This window comes from Patagioenas fasciata, chromosome 12, assembly GCF_037038585.1.
Source record: "Patagioenas fasciata isolate bPatFas1 chromosome 12, bPatFas1.hap1, whole genome shotgun sequence".
Taxonomy (NCBI): domain Eukaryota; kingdom Metazoa; phylum Chordata; class Aves; order Columbiformes; family Columbidae; genus Patagioenas; species Patagioenas fasciata.
The window spans coordinates 14424688-14446496 of NC_092531.1; the positions used below are offsets into that span (position 1 = coordinate 14424688).

At 42.8% G+C, this 21809-nt stretch overlaps 2 protein-coding genes across 5 annotated transcripts in view; one reads left to right on the forward strand and one right to left on the reverse strand.

Annotated features, from left to right (window-relative positions):
• Nucleotides 1-1029: 1029 nt before the first annotated feature.
• Nucleotides 1030-7239, forward strand: CALML4 (calmodulin like 4). Its single transcript, XM_065847728.2, has 5 exons — nt 1030-1140; nt 1251-1281; nt 2671-2811; nt 3395-3583; nt 6929-7239. Exons 1-5 carry the CDS (start codon nt 1138-1140, stop codon nt 7024-7026), a joined length of 462 nt encoding a protein of 153 aa, XP_065703800.1. The 5' UTR covers nt 1030-1137; the 3' UTR covers nt 7027-7239.
• Nucleotides 7240-10870: 3631 nt separating this feature from the next.
• PIAS1 (protein inhibitor of activated STAT 1) overlaps nt 10871-21809 on the reverse strand; it is a 68232-nt gene continuing 57293 nt past the window's right edge. For 3 of the 4 annotated variants that reach the window (XM_065847312.2, XM_065847311.2, XM_071813941.1), the window contains exons 9-14: nt 18762-18922; nt 17049-17179; nt 16571-16748; nt 15544-15686; nt 15174-15211; nt 10871-13702 (exon numbers count right to left, since the gene is read on the reverse strand). In XM_065847312.2, coding sequence (XP_065703384.1) covers nt 13406-13702; nt 15174-15211; nt 15544-15686; nt 16571-16748; nt 17049-17179; nt 18762-18922 — 948 coding nt within the window. In that variant the 3' untranslated portion in view covers nt 10871-13405. The remainder of the gene's footprint in view (nt 13703-15173; nt 15212-15543; nt 15687-16570; nt 16749-17048; nt 17180-18761; nt 18923-21809) is intronic. The other variant, XM_071813942.1, reaches the window with a different exon arrangement.

The following is a 21809-nucleotide window of genomic DNA, read 5'->3' on the forward strand; positions in this document are numbered from 1 at the left end:
GGGCTGGGTCTGGTCCATGCTATAGTGGTCACTATGGCCACTAAATATTTTGTCCTTGTGTGGCATCAGGTACTTCACCCACACACACATACTAGTCCTACTTGCACAGGTTTCTTCTGGGGCTACTTCAAGCGCCATTGGATCAGGAGAGACAGTGTTGCCCATTTTACGCTCAGGAGCACCCAGCCAAGCTGCTGACTCAGCTTTTTTTTTTTTTTGTGAAGAATGGGACAGGCCAAAATTTTAGATTTTTGTTCAGCAATTCCATGTATGATACTTGCTTTTCAAGGGCTTGAATGTCAACTGAGCAGCAGAAGCAGAGCACTGGGAGGGACCAGAAGCCATGAGCAAACACGGCTGTTTGTCTGGGCTGCTCCAGAGCAGCTGAAGGCTCAGCCTGGCCCCACACCGAGCTTTAAACCCCGGAATATCCACAACTCCCTGCAGCCCTCAGCATCCTTTCCTCAGCATCCCCCTTCCAAGTCCCAGCCAAGGGCTGTAACAAGGCTCGGCCGTCCTGCAGGCCCTTTGCTCCCAAGCAGATTAGCTAAATAAACCACAGACAATGGGGAGCTTTTAAAGCCATCTCAAAAAATCCCTTCTCCTCTCAACCTGTCTGCAGTGTCCCAGCTCCTCTGTGTTTGCAAGGCACACATCTGAACACCCCTTTCCCCTGCAAACCCACTGAGCTCACCTGAGATGTACAAAGCCTGAATTAACCCCTTCTCCTGCCAAACCCCTTCAGCAGTGAACTGCAAAGCCGCAAATCCCCCTGCACTCTACCCCAGCAAGGCTGGATTTACCTCCCAGCAGCTCAGCTTAGCGCAAGGTGTGCAGCTATTTGAGATTATCAAGCCTTTTGTGCCCCACTAAACCCTCTCCCATCCAACCTGACCCCAAACCCTGACCGAGGGGACCTCTCGCCCCACAGCATTGCCACTCGGGGTCCCTTGTCCCCGCTGGCAGCGGATCCAGCCCCGCAGGGATCAGGTCTCGTAGCCATAGCTACGGGTATTTATTACAGCCCGGCCGCACTCCACCCCGCGCTGGCGGACTTTAGCCCAACAGAAAAAGTAGCAGCAAACGCCTCCGGATCCCAACCAGCAGCGTCAAATACAAGGAAGGGCCCCCAAAATAATGGTGAGTGAAGCATTTCAGCTGATATGAACTGCTCCCCCCTGCTCCCCCCATCCAGATTTTAAAGCTGTTCTCTTTTTTTCTTTCCTTCTCCTTCCCCCTTCATGTTACAGGCAAAATTTCTGTCCCAGGATCAAATTAATGGTACGTACAGTTTTCTTCTGGTTTTCTTTTCTTAATTAGCAAAATCGGCTTACAAATTTATACATATATATATTTATATAAATATAAATGGCATTTCCCCCAAAAGTGTCTTGATCTGGGCTTGTACTCTCCCACTTGCCCTCCTCCCAGCTCTCCAGGGGACTCTTTTGCTCTGAAACCAGAGAAATCTCCCCGGTTTTGTGAGGACAGTGCTGGGCACAGGCAAGGAGCTGAGACCACCCGCAGACCTGCACGCTGGGTTGAGACCAGCAGAGATTAACCACCAACCTCCCAGCCCCACGTCAGCCCTGGCCAGACCAGCAGGGAGCAGGAGAAATTTCAGATGACGATTTGCAATACTGGAGGTTTCACATATGATGGGAGAAAGGCAAGGAGGAAGAGGAGGAACGTGGGTGCGGGACGTACAAATCCTCATTTGTGAGGCACCGGTGCTGTGCCTGGGACAGGGGAGCGCTGCCTCACACTGGAACAAGGAAAGGTTTGCTGTGAGAACAGCAGAAGAAAGCTGAAATAAGAGTATTATTGCAAATCTGTTAATCTGCAGCGCCCTTGGGCTCAGCAGCTCTGCAGGATTGAGGTGGCCGGGGCACCCCCGGGACACCCAGCACCCATCTGGCAATAAGATTTAGGGACAGAGAGGATGAAGAGGGGAGTGATTGCACCACAACAGAGTGATATAATGTTTATTTCCCTGGCTGGACGGTCCCCATGCTCACAGCTTGCCCATTAGCATCGAGGAGGAGCAGGAAGGCAGGAGGAGTGCGGGCGGGCCTATCTAGGTCAGCTGCAACCCTGCTTATTTATCTGAAAACCGCAAACCGGTGTGGGAGGGGGAGGACGGCGGGAGATGCTGCAGGGGACGGGATGGCGCAGGCAGAGGCTCAGCAGCCGGCAGCACTCAGGCTGCCAAATGCGACATTATCAGTTCTTTTATCTGTTATTAAAATCCAGACGGTGACCCGGGGAAGCGCCAGACCCTGCACAGCCCAAACCAGCATCCCCCACCGCTCCTTAAGGCTCGTCCCTTCAGCATCCTCTCCTACTCGCCAAGAAGGCAGAGAAAAAAATACTTTTTTAACAGTATTTTACATATTTGGAAGCCTGACTCTGCTTGCAGAGTTGCTTCATTAGGCTGAAGGACCCCAATTAGCTCAGTTCTTCACAAGCCTGGGTTTTAATTGCCCTTGGCACTTTACCCAGGGTCCTCCCCCACTGTCCATCGCCCTTGAAACGAGACACCCCAACCAGACACAAAATCCCCGCTGGATCCAGACCAACACCTCCTGACTGGGCAATGGGAGAAGAAACGTCACCGGTAGATCAATGTATTCTCACATGGCATAACAGAGAGTTTTGGTTTTTAATTAGAGTTCAAGGAATGTTTTTCCCTGTACGACAAGAAACAAAAAGGCAAGATCAAAGCCTCGGACCTGATGGCCGTGATGCGGAGCCTGGGAGCCAGCCCGACACCGGGAGAGGTGCAGAGACACCTGCACCTGCACAGGATTGGTAAGGAAAGTAGCACATCAATAAAACACACTGGATTACGGTTGGAAAAATTCAACTTTTCTGTGGCCAGACTGCATGCAAAGACAGGGAGGCTGCCTGGAGCCCAGCAGATAACATTGACTGTTGGGTGAAACCACAGCATAACAAAACCTGGTCTGATACGTGAGACTCTGAACAAAGACAATTCAGCACATGGACTAAAATAGTGCCATTAAAAAAAGAAAAGCTTCAAGAGCAGCAGAATGCACACATATTGATTATGGATTTTGAGGAAAGATTCATCTGCAGATATGTATAAACTCAAAACACAGCACAAAGACCAAAGAAGAATGAGATAAGTGGGCTGGATTAAAAATTCTGTACACAGGGGTTTCAGAGCGAAAATCTGGCAAAGCTATAAATGGGGTTTTGGGTCAGGAGAAAGCCCTGGGAACAGCCCATCCTGGTCCAGACAAGAGTCAGGCAAAAGGGAGAAGATGCCCCAGAAGGGGAACTGGGCAGGGGAGACAAAGGGGATGCTTAGGTCTGGATCCAGACTACAAAACTGAGCCATTTCTAAAGAATCTGCCCTTATTTTTCCCAGACAGAAATGCAGAATTGGATTTCTCCACTTTCCTGAATATAATGTACAGGCAGATGAAGCAGGAGGAACCCGAGAAGGAAATCCTGACGGCCTTGTCCATGATCGACAGGCAGAAGAAAGGCGTTATCACCGCCTCGGAGCTGAGAGCCAAACTCACAAGACTCGGAGAAAAGCTTTCCGAGGAAGAAGGTATTTTGTAAAACAAAAACATACCAAATGCTGCCCCATCATCATCTTCTCTCCTTCCTGATTTCTCTCCATAGTCAGTCTGGGATGGCCAAGCAGAGGTTCTGCACTTTGCAGAAGTAAACCAACTGCCTGGTAACCAAGAGACCATTTCTCGAGTCATTTCCCGAATGATGATTTTTCACCCCGAGATGCTTTGCTGTATTTATAAAGCGAGCATCTGTCCCACCAAGGGCTCCCCCGGACAGCATGAGTCCCCCAGCTGCAGGGATGCTCCGCAGAGCACACCAGGCACTGGTGGCTTCCCAGGAGCTCTGTGGCCAATGCAATCTGGAAAAGGGAGGACTTTTTAAAAAGCAATCTTAATTAATAATGAAAAAAAAAACCCAACATGTCCTATTTGTCAGAAATTTGCCTCCAAGGGGCACAATTGAAGGGAATTTCTAGAAAGCTAAAAATGATCAAGACCTTTGAGACAGCTGATTTTGCCTTGGGCATTTTATGTACATATTATGTAAACAATGCACATAATATATAAACTTTTTAAGCGCATGCAAACTTTTCCAGCTTTCAGAGGTTGCAGGAGTGGGGACAGACTCTGCGCACCCCAATGCCAGTCAGCCCTGGGGACAGGGGATCCTGTCCCTGTCCCCTCCTTGCTCCAAACCGTCACCTGTGGCTTCTCCAGCTCTTGCAGAGCTGCAGGGACCAAGCTCTAGAGCTTTCGAATTGTTCAATTACTGCCAAAACCAGCATTAGAAAAGCCCATCACCAGTCTGATACAGGCAAGGAATGAGTTTTATCAGGGTTATGAGGTTTGTACAGACCCCATTAGGCAACCTGAGGGTGTAAGAACTGTCATTTCTAATGTTAAAGTAGAATTTAATCAGAGCAACGTTGGTCAGTCCAATTGCCATCACCAGCTTCACGAGTGATACCCCAACAAGGCATTTCTTCCAACTGGAAAAATAGTTCATTCCTTTACATCTGAAAACACCTTCAGAGCTACTATGAGAGCTGAACAAACAGTGAAGACATGGAGATGTTAATTAAAGGCATTCTGGCAAGAACTGCTGTTCTACAAAGATTTGGGAGGTGCAGAGGGATTTCCCAGTACTTCGGTATGCTGCTGCACATCTACCCACAGCTTGTCACAAGGCACTAGAGATCCTAATGCCGAAAGTGATGCTTCTCAGCAAGGAATCCCCGCTTTGGCTTGACACACTGAACTGCGCCTCGCGAAGCCACTATAAATATTTCATACCAGAACAGATTCAATTTTATCAGCATCTGCAATTGTTCAGTAACTACTGGCTCATACCTTCATTTACAGTGACTCCAGAAAAGCCTTCACTTCATTTTAATTCAATGTAATCTTACCAAATGAGAATTGACATATTTTTCTTGTGTTAAGATGTTCTAGATTTTTTTTTTTTTAAATGTGTGTCCTTAGAGGTATTTGATTACCATCAGAGTATTCTTCTTGAAAGGAGGAATAGATCTCCTGGAAAAATGGCCTGTTACTTACCTTCCAGAACAGCAGTTCTCACCATAGCCCCTTATTTACCACTCGCTGAAAACAAACCCTCCTCCAGCAGCTTCCACAAGGGCTGCACTTACCTCTATATACACCAGTATCTGACTAAAAACGGGAAAAACAATCTCATTCCGGATCTATATGAACAGCAGAGAGAGGAAACAGGTTATGCTGCTCATAGAGACCTTTCACAACTACTTAAACAGCTTTTTTCCCCCTAAATCCCCCGCTTCCAATGACCTTCCCCCTGGATTTCACAACTGGCAACTGCAAAGCCACATTATTCTGTGCTCCAGGAGTACTCGGAGTCTTATTTAAACCACCACTCGTTCAGGCTGGACAACCATCCTGGTAACCTCAGTCCTGGTAACCTCAGGCGAGTAGTTCATGAGCAGAAATACCGGCCGGGATGCACTGACCTGCCCTCACCCATCGCACAGGGGAGAAACCAGAGCTCTGCCCAGCCAGGGACTCCAGTCTGCATGGGCACAGGATGACGGAGGACTGGAAATTAGCACACAGCTATGGCTAATCCCTTTCAGTGGTTATTGAGCGGCTCTGAACACCTAGAATCATGGAATCATTTTAGTTGGAAAAGACCCTCAAGATCAAACCATTAACCCACCCCAGCACTACCCCATGTCCCTGAGAACCTCATCTCCGTCTGTTTAACCCCTCCAGGGACGGTGACTCCACCACTGCCCTGGGCAGCCTGTTCCAATGCCCAACAGCCCTTTCCCGGACGAAACTGTTCCCAAGATCCAACCTGAACCTAATAAAGTAACACCCGATAAATGAAGGTCCACAACCCAACAGCTTTTCCCCCAACAGACCCCCCGCCCCATCGCTCTGCAGAACATCCCACCACGGGCGGGGGCTGCCGGCACAGAGGAAAACGGCAGCACGCTTGTGAACAACATCACACCAGCAAATACACCAGCACAAACCTCCTCTGGACTGTGGGAGGTACCTTATCAAAGGAAACTGCTGCCCAAAATACTGTCAAACGAAAGGTGCTGGTTTTCTCTGATGTTTGTTTTAGCAACCGCCCACCATATGTGATGGTAAAGAATTCACCTCCTCTCCTGTCACCCAAAGATGCAATGGAATTCCCAGGAGCAGCCTCATTCAGCAACTTTTCACATTACTTTTCTGTCTGTCATTTCTTATATACTTCTATTTTATTGACATTATTTGACAGAAGAAAATACCTTTTAATGGTGTAGCCTGTACAGAAGAGAGTATTGTAAATCAGATAACTGCTGTCACCACCACGGTGTTCCCAAAGCTGGGATGAGACCATCATCAGTGCCAGGTGCCAACTGCACCGTTACCGCTTCTTCAGAAGTATTTTCAGTGAAAGATCCAGCTGAGAAGATAAACTTCACCCTCAAACACTAAAGGACCAACAATATTTACAAAAGTCACACAAATCTACTTCAAGTTGGGTACATCATCTGAAAGAGCACTTAGTTTTGTCTAAATCGAATAGGGAACAGGTTTGCTGATCAAACCAAATAAGCCGTTCCTATCAAAAGCAATTAAAAGCTGATTTGGACTCAACTTGTGAAATCTTTTCCATGTGGAACTCAGAGATGGACATCTCTGCCCCAGAAAGCTAGACATGGTAATCACAGTGCTGACGCTACATTAAAACAACAATCTGGGTGGCACCTCCAACTGACCCCAGAAGTTATTACTTCTAACAAAAATTATTTGCAAACTCAAATCCTGCATTGCTCCTCTTTTGAAGATCACAACATCCCTAACATAAACCACTCAAACTCAGATTTTTTTCTTTTTTTTTTCAGTTGATGACCTGCTAAAAGAAGCCAAAGTTGGACCAAATGGAACAATAAAATATGAAGAATTTGTCCGTGTCATTTGTCTTCCTGCAGTGGACTACTGAAATTCAAATGAAGAGATTTGATAAGAGCAGGACCTGAAACGTTTTCAACTTCTTTTTTTCCCATTTACTACTTGGACTCTGGAATCATCATCTGCCTTTAAAAATCCTTATTTTGCCTTGATGATAGTGCTTACACAGGTTCTCACCCTGTTTCTGGAGAAATGTCACAAAACGTGAGTTCTCTGTCATTTAAATAAATTGATTGTAACATTCCCTTGTGTAACATGCGTCATGCATTTAAAAAAAAATAAAAATCTTCTTTTGAAAATGCATGGGAAGTCTAGATTGCAGCATGAATTATAACTTGTAATTAAGGTCTCGCGGTGACTTCGTTCCAAGAAGTCACCATCACCCATGAGCATTTGCTGTTCCCACACACCCACACCTGGTTCTTCTTGCAGAACCAAGATTCCCCGGGGAGCTCCATTATGTCACAACGGCGGTAAATCTACTATAACTACACACAATTCCCTGGAATTCCTTGGATCCATGGTACAATCCCACAGGAGATTCTCCACCTCGCCCCATCAGTGATGCTCACTGGCTGCAGAGGACAAACCCGCATCTCCATGCACAGGAACAGTCTATGATTGCTGTCTTGTTCCTCCTCATTTTTCGCTCCTTCAGCACACAGATGTATTGCTGAACTTCTGTCACGGAATTTATTAAGGTGCAGTATTTTGCAACATCAAGTCTCTCTGCAGCTAAGATGCTCCTGCGTTTTGAGGCAGCACATGGAAAATGCTGGGCTTGGTAAATGGATCTGTCGCCAAGTTCTGGGCTAACTGCCCGGAATGTATTCCTGGCAGGGAAAAACAGGGGCCAGGAAAATTCAGCCTCTCTACAACAGAAAAAAAAACAAAACAAAACCAAAAAAGTCTCTCTTGATTTTAGACTGATTAAAACCAATGTAACCCAGAGCAATCACTACTGATCTTATTCCACCTGTATCTTGGCAACCTTAGCTAAGGTACAGAGACTGGTGTATGAAATTTAGGACAACACAGAATGACAGAATCATTTTGGTTGGAAAAGACCCTCAAGACCATCGCGTTCAACCATTCCCACACCCCTGGCACTGCCCCATATCCCTGAGAACCTCATCTCCGTCTGTTCAACCCCTCCAGGGATGGTGACTCCACCACTGCCCTGGGCAGCCTGTTCCAATGCCCGACAGCCCTTTGGGGAAGAAATTGTTCCCCAAATTCAACCTCAACCTCCCCTGGTGCAACTTGAGGCCGTTTCCTCTGGTCCTGGCGCTTGTTCCTGGGGAGCAGAGCCCGACCTCCCCTGGCTCCAAGCTCCTTTCAGGCAGTTCAGAGATCAGAAGGTCTCCCCTCAGCTCCTGCTCTCCAGGCTGAACACTCCAGGTCCCAAATCAGTAGAAGTGTCTCTATAAGGGCAAAGCAGGGATTATTCTCATGGAATATTATTACAGGAGATAAAAAAAGCACAAAATGATATGCTGAATGTCATGCAAGAAATGGAAGCAGATCCAGGATGCATCTTTTTGACAAACGTCAGTTTTGTGCCCAAACTTCCCTGATTCAGAGCCCGTGGTTCTCACAAGTCCCAGACTAAGCCAGTAAGCTCAGACTGGAATTCTGACACGTGATGACACTAACCCGGAGCCCTGTGAACTGCAAAGGACCACACATCATGGGGAAATGACCTTTGCTTAATGTCAAACTTCCTACCACACCTCTGCTTTCTTATGTTAGCTCTTCCTACTCCATGGATAGAAAATAAAACAGAAAAATCTTGTTTCTCCGAAAATTAGAGAGTTACAAGCAGCTTAGCACTCGGACAACACTCCAAAAAAACAGCAGTGAAATACAGAGGAGATCGACTACGAAAACCAAGACCAGGTTCCAGCTATCAGCAGAAGAGAGGACTTCCCTTGTCTCTTTCCACCCTTCACGGTTAATGTCAATATTGGGACTAAATCCCCACCTACCTTGATTCCGAGCCTTTGCCCACCAGTGCCTTTCGGAGGTCGGTGTCCACACCAGTGATGGACACAAGAAGCAAAAACCACATTTGCTTTGAGTGTAATTAGCTTATGAAACAAGGAGTGCATTCCGAAGCATTTGTTTCCAATACACATCCAGAGCCAAGTTACAACTGATGCAATACAGGGCTTAATTCTCCCCTATTGACCAGAGAAGTTAACAAATCCTTTCAGCTGCAGACGATATAAAAGCTTGGATGTTACAGGGACTGATCAGCTCAAAATCACTTTGCATCACTTCAGAACGCATCTGTATCAAAACCACTGCCCAAAGAAAAGCCAGCAAAAAGGAAAACACTCCACACACATTCGCAAAACAAAGCAGCATTGTTAGAGCTTGGAGAGACAGTGAGAGACACTCCATGTCACAAAAAAAAAAAAACAACCAAACAAAAACCAACATATAGACTCAAAGTATTTAGTTCCAAGGGGACCTTTGCAATTCTCACACCCTCCCATCCCTTTCCCCTTTTTGTTTCCCCCCAGGAAACACAACGTAACTGAATGCTTTTTATTACATCTAAAGATTTCTACATAAACAGGTAACATTCAATAGGTAAACCTTTTTTTTTTTTTTTTTTTTTTGCAATGCATATAATAAATATTTTCACTTGGTACTTTTATACAAACTGACATTGGTCTACTATACATTTTTTAAAAGTCATTTACTGGTTTGGCATGCCGTATGGAAACTAAGAGAAAGTTTTAAGGCAATGAATGACAGATTTAAATTCATGGAATTAATGGTATTTTTAATATTCTGCTTATATACATTTTTCCCTTTGTTAATTTAAACAATTAACAGCAGCACTTTTGGGGACCACCAGCAATTTTCCCTTGTTAGAAATCTAAGCTCTGTTAAAAAATAAAAAAGGAAGGAAAAAAAAAAGTTATGCTGACAAAACAATATCCTTTCTGTTTAAATATGTGCTTAAAACCCTGAAATGTTAAACTGCAACAAAGAATTAATTTGCAAAACATTCTCACAGTCCTTCGCTCTGTGCTGGGAGGCAGGTCCAAGAGAGCCCAACGAAAAATCTACGTCATCCTGTCCCTGTAAGGCCGATCAAATCCCTGCCCCGGAGAGGAAGGGGACAGCCTGGAACTGCTGTCATGATGGAAGCGCTACACGTTTTTAACGCACGGCATAATTACGGTTCAGCACAGTTTTTCCCCGTCTAAAGGATGCAGCAGTAATGCGCTCCCGAGCAACGCGAAGCCATGGCTGCCCTGCTCCCCACGGCGGCCGTGTGCTCGTGTTGGTGTGTGAACATATGTCATGCACGGCGCTATACATTACACGTGTGCGTGCATCCTCACCTCCGGTGGAAGGACCTAAGGACAAGAGAGCACCAGGCTGAGGGTGACAGAACTCGGCGATGTGCTGCGCACGGAGCCGTGCCGCCAGCCTGGCCACCTGGGATGCTTCACTGCACCTTTGATTGGAAGCGAATTAAGGGAGATCTGAGTTTGGGAGAGACACTGGCAGGGAACTTGTCAAAAACTCAGACTGAGACTTCTACCAAGCAATGTTAACCGTGGTCAGAGGCACAGAGAATTATCAGCTATAAAGAACACCCGAGCGTGAAACAGGAATACTCACAAAGCATATGGGATTAATACCACAAAGGAGGATTTAAGAACATTTTCTGTCCCTTCTTTGTAGAGTGATGAGGTTAAAAAAAAATGATGAGGGTGAAGTGAACGGCCTTCCTTCCCTTCAGGGTCACTCGGGAGGAAATGGAAGACGTCATCAGCCGACCTCACCTTCTAAAAGCTACGCCAGGCACAGAGATGCCAGGTTCTGCGTCACCACACACTCGCCACGTCTCGTTTTAGATGTGAATTAACAACATTTTAATACCATGGTCAAAAGCGACATAAGCTGCTCGTTGGGCCATCGGTAACAATACAGTCAGTGGAAATGTTGCCACGATGGTCGGTGGAACAGCCACAAGCTCTCCCGAATTCCTCGGAGGCGTTTCAGGAGCCGGGACACGCGCTTCCAGTGACACGGATGGCGGCCGTACTCCAGGTTTACAGGCGGTAGTATAGCAAAGCATACGCTCTGAAGTTACCAGGTTAGTATTCACAACTAAAATGTCTGAGATATATTCCTAGTGTAGGTTTAATCACTTCAAAATCAGACTGAGTTTAAAAAATAAGTATTTCCCATTTTCTATCCTTTTATTTATTAACTGACATTTAATAAATTATAAAATTGGTGTATGGTGAAATATATATATCAGCCAGATATGTATGAAATACACATGCATGGGAAAAACTATTTAACTCACTTTTAACTCACACACACGGATCTATAAATACATATATACACACACATATACATATAAACACAAACATTTGTTTTCAAAATTCAAGTCAACTATTTAGTGGCAGAGGGATGCTGTAAAAACACTAAAAACGATTTTGATGCCACGTAATGTGAACCTTTCAAATCACCATACGACTGATCATACAGCAATACCTAATGCTACTTGGAGTAAAGATTTTTTTTTCCTTTTTTCCTTTTTTTTTTTTTCTTTTTTTTTTTCTTTTTTAATCAATGCAAGATTTTGAGACAACTTCATAGGCAAAAGGTGGCCCTTGTCAATGCTCAAAGCAACTAGCTGCAATCAACAGGTTTGGACATTAAAAATTCAGACAAGAATCTGTTAATTTCAGTATTCCTTACTCTCTCTTTCTGATAAACTTGTTACCTGCACTTTCAACCAGTTATAAAAATATTTTTCACATCAGAGGAAATATTTACTCTCTCTGACATGGACTTTGGGACACAAGAGAATCACTTCCTTCCCTCCCCCTTCTCTTACTTTAAAGAATCTCCTGAAAAACTGCATTCCAGCTATTTACACGTTTCACTCTTGAGTAAGAACGGATCAGCCCAAATGACCCACCAGTTCTACAACAAGATTTTCCTATGTCATGCACCACTTTAAAAAAAAGAAAAAAGAAAGAAAGAAAAAAAAGGAGGGAGAAAAGAAAGCAGGAAGTATGGCTCTACAGTCAACATAAGCGTACTGAAACATCAGGGAAATGAAAATTATTACAAGGCCAAATGAGAAAACTGGATTTTAAAGCACACTACCTTAAGAAACTTGAGTAGGTAGGAATATGTTTGAGTGTATGGGCTACAGGATCAGGCTTTTTTATTGGGTTGGTTTTTGGTTTAAGAGACATTGAACACTTAATATTAACTTCAATGAATGTGAACTCAGCAGACATCGTACCAAGACCATTATCAGCTGCACAAACCATGCAATACTGTGTGTTGGAATTTGTATTTTCTATCTTTTGTTGACAAGTTCACTTCTAAGCAGAAATTTGATCTACTGCAGCTAAAAGGAGGTTTCTCCAGACAGAATGAGATAGGCCTCAGTTCAACAAGGCCGTTTATACACGCACGGCTGACTTGAAAGCACAAGCAGTTCCACAAAGTTAAAACTGACACATGCTTAATATTTTGCTGATTAGGATCTTACATTACTTTAAAAGGATTTCATAGTAAGTTCGTAGAAACAACAGCCTACAGTTCAACGCATCAATGCTTGTATTTGGGGCTAGATTCTATAAAATTTCTCTGTCTTGTCCCACAGAAGCACAGCCAAGTAAATCCTCAGCCTGAGATTTTACTGAGTCTGGCCCTCAAGAATAACTGGTACACTAATGAGCCTGCAATATGCTTGATTAAAGCATGGAGTTTAAAAAAAAATCATCTGAATAGAGGCTCATGTAGAACCAGAAATGACAAAAAAAAAATCCCAAAAAACCAAACCCACTCCTGAAAGACTATGTCCTGCAAACAGAGGAATAGTTTGCATAGGGTTTATTCTGCTTTAAGCATAACAAAATCCATACTAAAGATGGGATGGGGCAATTGGATTCCACCAGAGGTAAATGCCTCCAAGAGGAGAAAAATCCTCTCACAAGTCTGAACTTTAAAAGTTCAGCTCCTTTCCTGTTTATGTTACTGTGAAGAAAATAATGCCATTTGTGTCCAAACTACAGGGGGGGGAAAAAGTAACTCATACGACAAATGCACAGGTGTAAAATCTTCAACATCCATAAAAATGAACTGAAGCGCCTTGTTTTTGTTAATTTTTTTTTGTGTTTTTTGTTTTTTCCTTATTTTTTCCTAGTGAGGCCATCTTAGGTTTATATACAAAAGTAAAACTGAAAATATACTTCTGTTCTCTGTACACATAAATTTTTTTCCCTATAAAAGGAAAAAAAAAAACAAACAAAAAAACCACTCGTCTATGTTTCTAACATAAAGTAAAACCAAGCACAAAAATTTCCTCCGACGAGTTCATTTTCTCCGAAAAAAAAACCCAACGAAAAAAAAAATCAGTCCAATGAAATAATGTCTGGTATGATACCAAAGATAGACGCCGTGTCCGTGCTGCTCCTACTTGCAACTGGATGACCATGATTCTCTCGCAGGCTGTTGGAGGAAACAAGACTGCTGTTACTGCCACTATTGCTACCATTTGTGGCTGGCAGAGAACTGCTTCCTCCCGCATTTAGCTGATCGAGAAACATCTGAGATGAAGTGTATGGGAAAAAACGAGAGTGTAAAAGTTCTTGATCATCTGATGCAGAAACTGCCGCGGCTGCAGCGGCAAGAAGGGATGTGCTGTAATGCTGGGGGGGAAAAAACAACATTTTCAAGTTACATTTCAGACACTGGAGTTTTGATTCAGAGCAGCACAAAAGAAGGTATTTGTAAGCTAAAGCTCTGACACCTTCTGGATTTCACACCAGCTCGTCTACTCAACCTTTCTGTAAGGTAAGTGGACCGATGCAGTGAACTTTTACCTCTGCAGCCCCTGCTTTCTGAAGTCAAAAGAAATTGGAAATACTAGTATTAGTAAAAGCAAACACTAGAAAGGCAACAGTATCGCAAGACACCCCAACCGGTAAGAAACGGCAAGAAGCAGCACTCTTTTACCTCTTAAAAAAATCCTTGGTGGAAAAATGCCCCAAAATTCAAAGAAACATTTTGCCATCCCTCTCCTCCGCTCAACAGTCACAGACCAACCACAGCTGGTGAAACTATGTGCTAATCACTGCTGGTGGAGGAAAGCAAATTGCTGTGAAAAATGCATTTAGAAATCGCACACGTAGTCCCATCAGACGGCAGCAAGGGCTGTCCCAAGTTATACTCTCTGCTGGGCAGTCCCTGAAAGCCAAGAACTTCAGCTATCAAGAATCGGATTTTAAATACAATGTCTCTGTAGGATCATTTTGCTCCGGATGTTTCCTCCCAATACAATGAAACATCCAAGCAGGCTCTTCAGCCTTGTGCCCCTATATGTATGTACTAGTATAATTATGTCACATCAGTGCCCCACTAGACTTCTGCACTACTTGTTTCAGAATAATTCTCATATCTATGTTCTACTGAATTTCAAGATAGCTTTTCTGAATGCAAATTCTACTGTGCAGGCTCTAGTCTTAATCAAGAAATGAAAGTATCCTTCTACATTTAGTGCAATTCTCCTGCTTGATATTGCAGACCAGACATGAAGGGACAGAGGGCAGGCGAGCCACCCCAGCCCCTCTTCTTTTCTGGGAGGCACGGAGGAAAAGTGATCAAGTGGGAGGACTTGCAAACCCAGATTCCTTTTGAGAATGACCTGCTTAGTTCACTAAACTGGAAGAGCCCATTTCAGTATTTACAGAAAGGTGGCAAACGTGGTATGAACAGGCACACAGCCTCAGAAAAACCAGCAAGCTGCCCCTGCCTGCGTGAATTATGTAAGGGATTGTCAAAAGTCCCCGTGGTGGGGACTGTTGAAGTCAGATCTCAGGTCTGAAAAACTAAGGATGTGGCTGGTGGAGCCTCAGCCACGGCCAAGGGTCATTCCAGAACACAACAGTGGCTGAGCTTAACCCTTGGAAGCTGAAATGGTTTTGTTATGCCTTATCCTACACCCCTATTTAGACAATGCTCATGTTTGGTCACAGTTTCTATGTGTATGAAATAAAGCTGCAGCCTGCCTGTGTTTCCACCTACATCATACATCTGCTCCTTCCTTGCCTATACATCCATGTCAGCAAGTCCTTCTCAGAAAAGAGAATCTGCCATACAACTTGATTTTCCTTCACTTACCTGATTGTCTCCTGACAGGAAAGGGAAGAAATCTAAACCTGTAAAGAGTCAGAAAGGAAAAGAAAAAAAAAAAATCAAGCTTCTCGAAACAAAAAAGCACCTTCCCATTTTTCCACTATTTTTTGAAATAAAACCAGCATAATACTGATAACACTTCAGATTCTCTTCACAACCAGAACTTGTAAAATATCAACCTTTTAAAAACTTAGAATATTAGTCTAATATTTATTTATTTTTAAAAATATACCATTTCATCCTCAAAATAATATTTTGTACTACTGGACTGTCCAACAACTGCATGTTTAAATCCTTTTACAATAGTTATTGGTTGGAGAGCTGTGCTTACAGCTACAAACAGTCAGACGCTCACCTTGCAAGTCGTAAGGCATGGGTGTCATATGGAATGGATGCCTGTAGTCTTGGATAAGTGACGTATTGATGTAGCTGGTGTCGACAGCAGGAAGGCTTGGTGTTCTTGACACAGGAGATGCTTGATGGGGTAAATTTAAAATGCTGGAAGAAACAAAGGTTTGTTACAAGCGTAAAATATAGTCCTGGCTTTACTGCTAGAACAGCATTTGACGGTTTCTATTGCTGTCCCATGCAGGGTTTGCCCGTTTTCAAAGTCAACCTCTCAATACACATTATGGACTTTGTGACAAGTGCCCAATAACAACTCTCCTACTCAATTTCCAAGTTCCACTAGAAAGCATCAATGAGTCTTGTACGGAGCCCTCAAAAAGGTACAAATCTGCATAACAGCACAACAGATACACTCTACAAGATAATTAGCAATGGAAAATAGCCAAAAAGGTCTCAAGGAGTTCTACGTTATCACTGAGTCATTTACACCACTGGAGCAGTAACCAGTTCAGCAACAGGATCCCTTTGGTTTAGCCCCAGTTTTCTTCCCTACATGTTTATGCAAACAAGGTGCTATTAACAGCTTGGCTGCAATCAGGTTATTCCAGCATTTGTTATTACTGTGCTACTGGCAGTAACCACCAGGAAAACCCACACACTCCCACACCACACCCATGTTTCTCATTGCTTGCTCTCTGTTGCCGCTTTCATATTTCCCTATGGAAGAAAAGCTTTTCCAGATCTGCAAAAAAATACTTCTAATCCACAACCTTTTGCAGCATTTTATACTCACTTTCACAAACAGGAGTATAAATACAATTAAAAAACTGTATTGTGTTACATACTAAACTCAAAGTTGTTATTTCAGTCCTTTCAGGCCTCATGACCCAAGACCAAATCCATCTGCTATAAGCTACCAAATCAAGATATAACCCAAATACAGAGCTTTCTACATAGAATTTATCTTGAAATTTGTTACTACTCTCCATCGTGAGTAGATTTTCTCCACACTGGCCTGCATATTTTATTCTCACCCCTTATTATTTAACGGTGACGCTGGAGAGATGGAAGGACAGCTTCTCTTTGCAGATGGTTCCTCATCCTCTTCATCTGATGAGCTATCAATGGTTAAATCAATCACTTCTACTTTCTTGTTTTTATTTGACTGTTGATGAGAAGACACCTGATGTTCCAAGGAAGAGCTTATGCACCCTATACAAGGTAATTGACATTATAAGCTGTAGCTTACAACAAGCTTATTATATGCTTACACAGCTTATTATATGCCTTCATAAATTATTAGCTTATTATATGACTTCATAAATAAAGCTTACAACTTAGAATAAAAGACAACAAAATTACATAACATTGATAAAAAAAGTACTGTGAGCCTTAAACAAGTATTACTCAATCTTTCTCACAAATGATCATTAAAAGCTACAGACATACATGCAAAAATTATTATCATGAAAATCAGGACATTCTGTCCATACATCCCAAATCACGACTTACCATCAACTCCGTTGTAAGATGCAGTTACTTCCTGCACTTCCTTCTTCGACCTCATAGGAGCCCACGATCCATCCTCCTTAAACTGAATTTCATCACAGTCTGTACAATACTTCAGGATTTCCATGAACAACCTGTCAATCAAAACCATCTAATATCAGTCCTCAAAAAGAGCTTAACTTTTTTTTTCCTCCAATATCCTCATTAGTCAGTGTAAGTTTGAGTTAGTGGTGTAAAAGAGTCAAAAGCTTTCATTGTTTTACCCTTTTCTCATCCGCTTCCTTGATAAATAGGAGAAAGTGAAAAATTTAAAATATTATCAAAAATAAACATCTGCACATTCACTTAAAGGAACTAAGAGCTGAATCCTGAAGAGCTCATGACACAGAACTCCATTTCCCAAGATGAAGGAACAATGTGACCTAACTTTAAAAAAAATAAATCTCTTACCCATATTTGTCTTTGACAATATTTAGCTGAGGAAGCCCATATCTTATAGAAGCCCATACAGTTGAGTATTTAAGGACCAGTATTTCCTGAAACCTCTTTTTTAAGCACATACTTCCTAACAAGAGCTGAGCATGGGAACCTAAACTCACAGCCTCTTCTCCAAGCTGCATCCCCTAAAATGTTTAGGATCCTGGCGCCACATCAGTCCCAGTGGGAATTCCAGCTTTTGACCAAGACTATTCATGTGGTTCTGCGTAGGAAAAAGCTTTGCTTTAATTACTGAGAAAGTTCACTCTTTCCCAGATTGAAACATTTTCAAGAAATAACCTTCTCCCTGGGATGCTACAATTGTATTACCCAACATCTGTACCTGGCAACACAAGAAGTCAGGACAATATGATGTTTTAATTATTACCACTCTTTACTATTTAGCCTGAAACAGTTCTTTGATTCGAAGCGAAGACCTGTAAACCTGCGGTCCACAAAACCAAGGCAGCCTGTGCAAGCCCCGAGTGCCCCACGAGAGCTTTTTCAAGGCCTTTAAGGGGATCCTGAGCAATCTTACGCTTCACTGGCAGGAACCTCTCCTTGTTCTCCTCCTTTGTCCCACTCTGGAAAGAAGATTCCTATCTAAGAAATTAAAATGCAAGCCCAGGAATACATACTTAGCATTTCTTCAGGGAGAACAATACTAGATTTTTTTTTTTTTTTAAATATTTTGCAGGTAGGCAGTACCAGGCAATCAGTCTTCATGTTACTTTCTATAAAAAGCAACTCCCCAAGTGTCCAATTGTACATGGAATTATGGAATTGTCCATGCCCTTGCTGGGGGTGGCAGTATTAATTTGATCTAATATTAATGTCTGCTCTCAACTATGCCGGATTTGTGCAGCTGGTCCATGAAAAGAAATGACAGGTGCTGTTCTCACCTTAGGATCCAGTATTATGGAATATTGGGGGGAAAAAAGAAAAAGACAATCCACACAACTGTTTTAGGCAGGATAGCTCAAAAAATTTACCTGGGACTGGAAGGAATACCTTTGATTGTTACTAACTTTAACAGTTTGATGACCACAATTCTTCCAAAATACTGAAGCAAGAGGTACCTGGTGAGTAATTCTTCATCAACAGCAGGGAAATTAAACGACATTGTAACTTAAAACAGCCAGATAACCAAGATTTCAAAACACTGTATTCTATGCAGCACAAGAACAGCAAGCAGTGAGTGCAAAGTCCATCCTTCATTTGGAGTCTCGTTTTACTCACCCATCAATAATGAGATGTTCATAGGGAGCCTTCTTGTCACAGACCGGGCAAACCCAGGTTGGTTTCTTTTCATTCATTTGAATATATAGAGTGGCATCAAAACATTGCAGGTGGGAACAAGTCAGGGCCCTACATGGTATAGTTAGTCGCATTTTACCAAGCTTTAAGAGAAAACAAACAAACAAAAGATTACATGACCTTGGTATCAAATTAACAGGCAAGGGGTTTATGTCTGAAAAGAGACAGAGACAGGTTGAGTTTTACTCCAGACAGGGCTCTCACAAATCCAAGTTTTAATTAAATACATGTCACATATACTGTCCTCTCCCTGTTGATTAGATTATTGCCTAAAATAAAAAGTTACTAAAAGTCACATTTTAAAGTACATTTCATCAAGGAAATCATACATATTCCCATCATAAAATACAGAATCCACTGAGCACCTGTAACATACCAATGTCCTGGACAAACTGCAAAAAAGAATTATTCATTAGTATTTTAAAAGCAGACAAACATGGTTCAGTCCTTTTTCTTGTGTAAAATACAAATAGCTGACTATTCTCTGTAATACCATCACACCTTCTGAACCCAACAAAAGGCCTGTAAATGTTAACGGAAGATAAGACAGGAGAAAATGACTTTGAATGTACACTTTAAGATGGAAACCATCCTTTTCCTTCCAGTTTGTGGCAAGGCCAGGACAGCGAGGTTTTGCAGACCAGCACGAAACTTCCACGAGTTTAACACAAAAAGCACGGCTGAGCACTTAAACTGAGATTAACATGGGAGTGCTACACACAGGGAGGGTTTAGGCTAAACTGTGGAACAGGTTTGGATTAGATAACACTAACCCGGACCATAAAGCATTAATATATGATTACATTGAATGCAAAATAGATTACATAGTGAAAGGCATTTCATACTAATCTGAAACAAAAAAGTTTCCCCAAAAAAAAAAAAAAAAAAGTTGTTTTCTGGCAAAGTGTTTACGTTGCAGTTTAGGACGGGCTTTAACTGACCACACTAAAGGTAAAAAGCAGGAATGTCTAAACAAGACCTTTCCCACATATAAAAACCACAAACAATTATTTATAAAGTATTATTTATACTGAGTATTTTTAAGTGATATATATTTCACTAAAATATCCATTACTTCCTTTGAAAACCTCCAGCCAATTCAGCAGTGGAGCTTGTTTCAGTACAGCTTTGATTCTGAGCAGTGTAAGACGGGTGCCACAGGATGGCACTCAATCTCAGAATATCTGAAAACTAAAAACAATATCAAGAACAAAGGCTCTACTCACAGTCCACTACTTCCTCCATGATGTTTTTTTTTCTCTTTTTCTGTTTTTTTTTTTTTGCATCCCCCATCAGCAGAAATCCCTCCAGCCCGCTCCCAGAAAATTCAGCTAAACTGAAGGATCTTGCTTCTTCTTCTTGCCTCCGGCTCTAAGTCACTGTCACAAAACCCAGCACCAGACGGGAGGGGGGCACAGAACTCCCTGTGGATCCTGCAGCGATGGGGCTGGAGAGGTGCTGCATGCGCCATGTGTTTGGCACCTCTCCTCCCCAAAACCATGACCAAGCACATTATTTCTATCACATAATCAACCCCCAACAAAGCGAGGCCCCCAGATCCCTATCTGTCATGAATTCTTGTCTCCCAGATGGTCGGTCAACGGCTCATTTGCCTGTTGGCCATAGTAAGAGTCTCCTGGCTCAGGCAGGATCGAGACCAAGGGTATCGGAGATAAAACCTGGATGCTTCTATGCGATGCAAAATAAAAATAGGAAGGTCAAAGACACGTGCTGCAGGAAGAACATAAATACCGATCTCCCGCGTTTAAAAAAAAAAAAAGCGGGGGGGCAGATTTAAACCAGAAACATTTTCACAAGCTTTTGGTACAAAACCCATGTTTCTAATTTCTAAGCAGTAATTGGATTTAACCAAAGCCATACGCATGCAGATAGAATCAGCGTGCTCAGCGTTAAGGAGTTGATGTCTCCTTTCCCATTTTAGGCGTTGAAGCTCCTGGATCAGTTCTGCCGTACTGGCCAAACTGTGGCAGAACCGACAAAAGAGGAGGTCATAAAAGAAGGGATACATCCCAAGTTCTGAAAAACTCTGTTTCCCAGTACTGGTACTGTTTTGATTCCTGCCTGTCGGCAGCCAAAAAAACACTGCATTGATTTCTTTTACAAGCATACAAAACATCACAATCTTTTCATGCTAAAAAATGCACCCAAAACAGGAGTTAAGATGTGTAAACAAAGCTGCAAAACCTACAGTAAAATGCTAGATTTGGAATTTTTGTTCAGTTAAATATTTGGTCCAGCTGCATAGCCTGTGGATTTATTTATTTTTATTTCAAGTGAAAAAAAGAACGTGAATTCAAGCGTCTTCCTGAAACACAGACTCGGTCCAGCCCATTTGCCTGCTGTATCGTGGATAGATTCAGCCAATAGTTAAGAGCAGCTTTTTTTTTGTACTCCACAGTCTCGGAGGGAGAGCAGGCCGTTGTGCTAAAAAAAGCTCTGCAGCAATCCAAAACAAATCCAGAGGAAGCTGCCTCACTCTGCGCTATTTTTCAGGGCAAAATAAACGTTATAAAGTCTAAACCTGCCACCCCACCCAGATACACAATTTTATTTATTTTATGGAAGTCTACACACAAGAGAATCACACCCAGAACAAATGAGATGGCAGAACAGCATCCTCACATTAGCAGAGCTGAAGATGCAGCACACTTTAATTTTTGGTTCTCCTGTTGGGCGATCAAATCAGCATTTGAATGTGTACTTTCAAAGCACACACTGTCCACGCCAGCATTAGAAAATAAGCACAAAATATTTACCAAAAAATGCTTACAAATTAGCAAGTAAACATATGGAGGCTGTAAATAAAATTACATTCAGATCTGAGGACAGTCTGACTCCTGCTAATAACCCTTCCGTCCATAGGGCAGGCTGAAAGGTGCAGCCATTCAATGATGGATTATTCCAAGAGTTACAGTGAAATCAGCACTGAATGAGGAACATACTGGAAAA